Source organism: Berghia stephanieae, chromosome 13, assembly GCF_034508935.2.
Source record: "Berghia stephanieae isolate SIO BIC M18660-M18661 chromosome 13, UCSD_Bste_1.3, whole genome shotgun sequence".
In the NCBI taxonomy this organism is placed as follows: domain Eukaryota; kingdom Metazoa; phylum Mollusca; class Gastropoda; order Nudibranchia; family Aeolidiidae; genus Berghia; species Berghia stephanieae.
The window spans coordinates 34,037,601-34,045,100 of record NC_088372.1 but is presented as its reverse complement, the minus strand read 5'-3'; the positions used below and the strand labels follow the sequence as shown (position 1 = coordinate 34,045,100).

At 39.4% G+C, this 7,500-nt stretch overlaps 1 protein-coding gene across 1 annotated transcript in view; it reads left to right on the top strand.

Annotated features, from left to right (window-relative positions):
* Positions 1 to 7,500, top strand: part of LOC144959023 (myosin-IIIb-like) — a gene marked incomplete in the record, with an annotated part of 230,741 nt that overhangs the window by 108,682 nt on the left and 114,559 nt on the right. Inside the window, 3 exon segments of the mRNA XM_078891357.1 lie at positions 327 to 443; positions 4,015 to 4,119; positions 6,597 to 6,680. Coding sequence (XP_078747483.1) covers positions 327 to 443; positions 4,015 to 4,119; positions 6,597 to 6,680 — 306 coding nt within the window.

Genomic DNA, 7,500 nt, shown 5'->3' with positions numbered 1-7,500 from the left:
GACCACCCCAGTCGAAGTCGACTGAATTTTTTGGGATGTTTTTGTTCTTGTATTTTTCTTCTTGCTTTGTCTGGCACCTTTCAAACACATTTATTGTTCAGTTCTTTATCTTCAACCAGTTAAAGCCACGCTATGTGAAACATTAACTTTGACTTGACCCCAAACTTAATCTAAAATTAATCCTAACTCTAAGTCTAACCCTAATCTAAACTTTACACCAAACCTAACTCTGCACCGGCCCTAATAATGATAAATAGCATTTCTATAGCGCATAACCATGCCCCTAGCCCTAACCCTATCTCATGTGTCTATACTATTTTATCCAGGCCACAATAGTCGACCAGTTAAAGCTACGTTATGACGAGGATGAAATCTACACGTACATAGGAGATATTCTACTGGCCGTTAACCCGTTCATAAACCTGGATCTTTACACTGACGAGGTAAGGCCTAATTGCCTATCAGATTGATCTGTTTATTTATTTATTTATTCATTTAGTTATTTATCTATCTGTTTATTTATTCATTTATTTAGTTAGTTAGTTGTTTATTTATTTATTTATTTATTAGATATCCTAACAATTACATACTAACATTCAATTTGTCATAAGCCAACCAACCAGTGATTTTGAGTTTATGTCGGATTTTGTTTTGTTTCTTTGTTGCTTTTTTCTGCTTTACTTTGTTTTTTTTTTTTTTTTTTTTTTTTGGGGGGGGGGGGGGGGGGGGTTGTCGTCATCTTCGCCATTGGTCTAGGGATGTTGCAGGTGTCGTCCAGATATTATCCACACAAAAAAAAGGACAAAGAATATTACAGGCATCGTCTAGTGATTGGCCGTGGGCATAGCAAATGTTATCCAACTTTACAATGATCGGTCAAGGAATATTGCAGACGTCTTCTCACTATTGGAAATGATTGGCCAAAAAATAGTGCGCAGGTGTCTCCCGACTACAGTATTAGAACTGATTGGCCTGGGAATATTGCAGACGTCTTCCAACTATTACAAAAAATTGGCCACGGAATACTGCAGAAGTTTTCAACTATTACAAGTGATTGGCCAGGGAACATGACGTCTTCCAACGATTAAAACTATTACACGCGATTGATCAATGAATATTGCAAACGTCTATCAACCATTACAAGTGACTGGCCAAGGAATACTGCAGATGTCTTCCAACATAAAGTTGCAGACGTCCTCCAACTATTACAAGTGATTGGACAACGAACATTGCAGACATTTTCCAACTATAACAAGTGACTGGCCAAGGAATACTGCAGACGTCTTCCAACATAAAGTCGCAGACGTCCTCCAGCTATTACAAGTGATTGGACAAGGAACATTGCAGACGTTTCCAAGATAACATTGTAGAACTCGTGCAATTTTTACAAATGGTTGGGCAAGAAAAATTGCAGATATCTTCCAACTGTTGAAAACAAAACACACAACAACAACAAAACAACAACAAATAACAAAACAAAACAACGATGTCCACGATTCTCTATACACCAAAGACGCTATTGGTTCATTGAAAGGTCATACTGAAATATTCATCTTGCCCTTTTGTATAGAAGAGGTATGGAAACAACCAGACGATTCATTGGAAAGCAAGCAAGCAGCAGCAACAGCAGAAGAAGAAGAAGAAGAAGAAGAAGAAGAAGAAGAAGAAGAAGAAGAAGAAGAAGAAGAAGAAGAAGAAGAAGAAGAAATTGAAGAAGAAAAGTAATCATACCACAAGACCACATATCCGCACACAGTTTATTATGATAAACCAACATGAATGTAACGGATTAAAAAAAAGAACAAAATACCTAACACTGAACGTTTCGGGATCAAAACCTTTCCTCAGCCAACAAAAAACAAACAAACAATATAAACATAATTACATTACTATATTCCAGAATGACGACAGATTGTGGTTTTGTTGTTGACTGAAGAAGGGTTTTGAGTCAGAAACATTCAGTGTTTGGTATTTTGTTCTTTTTTGAAGTTGTTATATTTATTTTTGTTTATTACTTTTTACAGTCCACAGCTTCTAGCAGCTTAGTATCAGTTTATTTGATATACGTTCAATTTCCATCACTTGGTTCATACTGACATAATATACCACTTTGAGAAGAAGCGTTACACATCGTTATAGAGTTTGGATAACAGTATGTCAATTAATGTGATGGACTGTAGCAATGAGAGGTATTTCACACCTACTGTTATATTGGTCTCCGTGGATTTGTATTAATATAATATTCTGTATCAGTGTGTTTGTGTGGGTTTGTGTGTATAGGTGGGTGATATTGTGTGGGACGTGAGTGTGTGTATGTGTGTGTGTGTGTGTGTGTGTGTGTGTGGATGTGGGGGGGGGGGGGGGGGGGGGCTTGGGGTGTGTGTGTGTGTTTGTGTTTGTGTGTGTGTGTCTGTGTCTAGGGTGTGTGGGATGGGGATGGGGGTTGATGGTGGGTTATGGGTGATTTTGTCTGTGTGTGTGTGTGTGTGTGTATATATGTGTGTGTGTGTGTGTATCTATCTATCCATCGACCAATCTATCCATCTAACAACATAAAGTTGCAGACGTCCTCCAACTATTACAAGTGATTGGACAACGAACATTGCAGACATTTTCCAACTATAACAAGTGACTGGCCAAGGAATACTGCAGACGTCTTCCAACATAAAGTCGCAGACGTCCTCCAGCTATTACAAGTGGATTGGACAAGGAACATTGCAGACGTTTCCAAGATAAACATTGTAGAACTCGTGCAATTTTTACAAATGGTTGGGCAAGAAAAATTGCAGATATCTTCCAACTGTTGAAAACAAAACACACAACAACAACAAAACAACAACAAATAACAAAACAAAACAACGATGTCCACGAATTTCTATACACCAAAGACGCTATTGTTCATTGAAAGGTCATAACGAAATATTCATCTTGCCCTTTTGTATTAGAAGAGGTATGGAAAAACCAGACGATTCATTGGAAAGCAAGCAAGCAGCAGAACAGCAGAAGAAGAAGAAGAAGAAAAGAAGAAGAAGAAGAAGAAGAAGAAGAAGAAAAAGAAGTAGAAGAAGAAAAGAAGAAGAAAAGAAATTGAAGAAGAAAAGTAATATACACAAGACCACATATCCGCCAAGTTTATATATGATAAACAACATAATGTACGGATTAAATAAAAGAACAAAATACCTAACACTGAACGTTTCGGGATCAAAACCTTTCCTCAGCCAACAACAAAAAAACAAACAATATAAACATAATTACATTACTATATTCCAGAATGACGACAGATTGTGGTTTTGTTGTTGACTGAAGAAGGGTTTTGAGTCAGAAACATTCAGTGTTTGGTATTTTGTTCTTTTTTGAAGTTGTTATATTTATTTTTGTTTATTACTTTTTACAGTCCACAGCTTCTAGCAGCTTAGTATCAGTTTATTTGATATACGTTCAATTTCCATCACTTGGTTCATACTGACATAATATACCACTTTGAGAAGAAGCGTTACACATCGTTATAGAGTTTGGATAACAGTATGTCAATTAATGTGATGGACTGTAGCAATGAGAGGTATTTCACACCTACTCTTATATTGGTCTCCGTGGATTTGTATTAATATAATATTCTGTATCAGTGTGTTTGTGTGGGTTTGTGTGTATAGGTGGGTGATATTGTGTGGGACGTGAGTGTGTGTATGTGTGTGTGTGTGTGTGTGGATGTGGGGGGGGGGGGGGGAGGGAGGGCTTGGGGTGTGTGTGTGTGTTTGTGTTTGTGTGTGTGTGTCTGTGTCTAGGGTGTGTGGGATGGGGATGGGGGTTGATGGTGGGTTATGGGTGATTTTGTCTGTGTGTGTGTGTGTGTGTGTGTAGTGTGTGTGTGTGTGTATCTATCTATCCATCGACCAATCTATCCATCTACCAATGCATCCTTTCTCATAATATAACATCATAATATATGAAATATCTGGAAAAAAACGCCGTACAACAACAACTCTAATAATATTCTCTCCCTTCCTTCCACAGTATGTGAGACGATACATGCACGCTGTGAAGCCAGACAACCCACCACATATCTTTGCTGTGGCTGATCAGTCCTACCAGATGATGATGCACAACAAACATAGTCAGGTAATGGACAAACTGATTCGAACGCTGCTGGAAGCTGTGTAGTGTCAAAAACTAATAAACAATAAGGAATATAACAGCTTCAATTCAGAACGAAATACTAAATACGAAACGTTTTGGGCTCAAAACTCTTCCTCAGCCAAAAAAAAAAAACAAATCAAAAACAAAACCAATATAAACATTACGAAAAGTTTTCAGCCCGAAATGTTCTATATTTTGTTATTTCGTACTTTTTTAAAGACTTTATATTCATTTGTATTTATTACATTTTTTCAGGTAATAGACGAATAAATGTGACCAACTGTGTCAAACCGGTACTGCATTGAGAAAACTGAATTTGAAATCTACACACACACAGACAGACACACACACATACACACACCCATTTATATATATATATATATATATATATATATATATATATATATATATATATATATATATATATATATATATATATATATATATATGTGTATATATATATATCATTCAACTATGATCTTATTAGGGCACCTACAGGGTCGATGTTGTTATGATAAAAGCCTTTTATGTAGTGCGGGGCGGTCCTTGGCAAGCTTAAGGACCACGGTCCTACGGTCCTTGGGAAATGAAGACCGCAAGGACCGGTCCTAGGACCGGTCCTTTTCCACATTGAACATTCCTGAGAGACTGTTGGAAATTCGAACCGGTTTGACCTTTGAGAGCGTGGGATCGTTCATTCTTGAACCGTTTAAAGACCGCTACACGATGAAAACCGTGGCCTACAGGAGTAAAACACACGGAGTAGTCACACTCATTTCAAATTGTAACCTAATTAGAGAAGAGGGGTGATGCCTTCTTTATTTGCTCACCGTACTTCATTGTTACTTCGATAATTTAATAAAATTTGAAATTTATCCCCATTAACGGAGATAATGGCATCGCCCAAGGCGTTGATCGAGTTGTTCGTGGCGTTGATACACACACGCAATCTCCTACCCCCCCCCCCCCCCCCCCCCCCCCCCCCCCCCCCACACACACCCATTAGAGGGCAGCGAGCATTGAAGAGTAAGAGAGAGACGTGAAGTTATAATAAGAGGGGGTGGATGAGGTGATAAGAGGGGTCGATGGTGACTTTTTGCCAGATCTAACAAACTCAGCTACCCATTCATTGCTGAGTAGACAGGGATTCAGAAAAAAATCGACTGCACCCGGGATCGATCTCTGGCCCTTTGCGTATAAAGAGAGTGCTCTATCAACTGAGCTATCGGGGTCCCCAAATATTCTATTGGACTTTTTTAAAATTCAGACGTTATAACTGGGTTTTTTGGAAGGAAGAAACTAATGAAACTCATATTATTTGATTAGTAAAAACACCAAACGAAATTTTAATATTATTGTATTATTTTAAATGACAACACTGCGATAGAAAGGAGTGGTGACAAGAGATGGACAAAAGAAAACAAAAAATCGGATTTGCTACTTGCTAGGTTCGACACACACACACACACACACACACACACACACACACGCACAAACACACACATCTTTTGTAGTCACATACATTTCAAACAATAACCCATTAGAGAAGAGGGGTCATGCCTTCACCATAGATCATTGTCATTGCCATCATTATGGTGTAGTAAATTTTGAAATTTACCCCGTATAATGGAATCGTCCAAGGCGTGCGCCTCCTGTTCCCCCATCTCACACACGAAAGGGCGGTTTGCGGAGTGGAGGTTGGTGGTCGTCTGCCTGTATGGTCGTCTGTGTCGTTTAGTGTATGGCAAAGGGGGGTGGGTGCGATTAATTAAGTGGGATGGGTGGTGATTGGTGGAAGATAGGCAACCGAAGCAACGAATCGCTGGGGAAGTAGTAGGCTATGGCGCGAGACCGTAGGACCGTGGTCCTTGCAAGGACCGCCCGCACTAGTTGAAAGGTGATAAGAAGTGAGGACCGCCGCCGATCTTCCCCTCTGGGACCGGTCTTCGGTTCACAGCTAAAAGACCGTCGGACCGCGGTCCAGACCGGTCTTCAGCGCGGCACTACTTTTATGTTTTGCCTAGTTTGTTTTTTAAAATGTTTTCAATGAAAAGATGATACTTATATTTCTCCTGTAAATTACAAGTTTTGTCTAATTCCTATCGTTATGCTGCTATGGTGTATGGACTAATCTACCAGAGCACGACATGAGAACGAGGACAGAAGGAGTAAGAGGAGGAAGAAGACAAGGAGGGGGGGGGGGGGGGGGCTGTGGATGATGACAACAACAATGACAAAGAATCAACAACAACAGTAACCACAGCAATAACAATAACAACAAAATCAACAACAACAACAACAAAGGAACAACAAAACAACAACAGTAATAACAATAATAACAACAACAACATAAAAAAACAAAAACAGTAACAGCAAGAAGGAGGAAGAAACAGAGAATAAAGAGGAGAGGGAGAATTTTAACACAAGTTTTGTTATTTATTTCCTCCCTTATTTTCTAGTGTATCGTAATCAGCGGTGAGTCTGGAGCAGGAAAGACAGAGAGTGCCAACCTTTTGGTCCAGCAACTCACACAGCTGGGGAAGGTAAGAACGCCACAAATTGTATCACCCTCTCGTCTCAAAATGGGATTATGTTGGGATGAATAAAGAGTACACCCGAAAGTGGATTTAAAAATAAAATTGGTGGGAAATAGGACCTTGGAGGGTTTTGCAATGCGGGATATAAAGTATTATGGTCAGCAGTAAATGTACGGCTATGTGGTCTAGTGGTATGACACTCGCTTTCGGGTCGGAAGCTCCTGTGTTCGAGCCTCGTGCTCGGCGCATAGTTGAGTCATTGGAAAAGGCTCTTTACTCACATTCTCTCACCGTACTCAGGTGTAAAATGAGTACCTGGCCGTTAACAGCGTTGTCTTTGTCCGAAAAATTGTAATATCGCCTAACAGGCGTTATGTCCCGTCCTACATGTTAAATGTTGCTGTTGACCAGGGACCCCTTGTAAAGTGCTTTGAGCACATTATAGTGGATATTGCGCTATATAAAAGCTCATTTAAAATTTAAATTTAAATGTCTTTGCTTCATACCCAAAAGGTACCGAGTTCAATCACCCGCCGCGCTGTGTGGTCTTGAGCAAGTCGCCTTGCCCTAGCTCACTTTACAGTGTTGCACTGCGCCTGATGCCTGGGTTATTCCAGCCTTTCTTTGGAATAGACCCTAAAGACAAATTTCCCCATGGGGATGAATAAAGGGAATTTTATTTATTTATTTCTTTTATTTTACAACATTCATTACAAATACAAATATAAAGTAACCCCAAGTTGTATACAAGTGGCTATAAATTCGATATCCCTCACCTCGTTTATCCCTTGACATGATACCGTGTGGAGAGGGGGTACATAGGTCT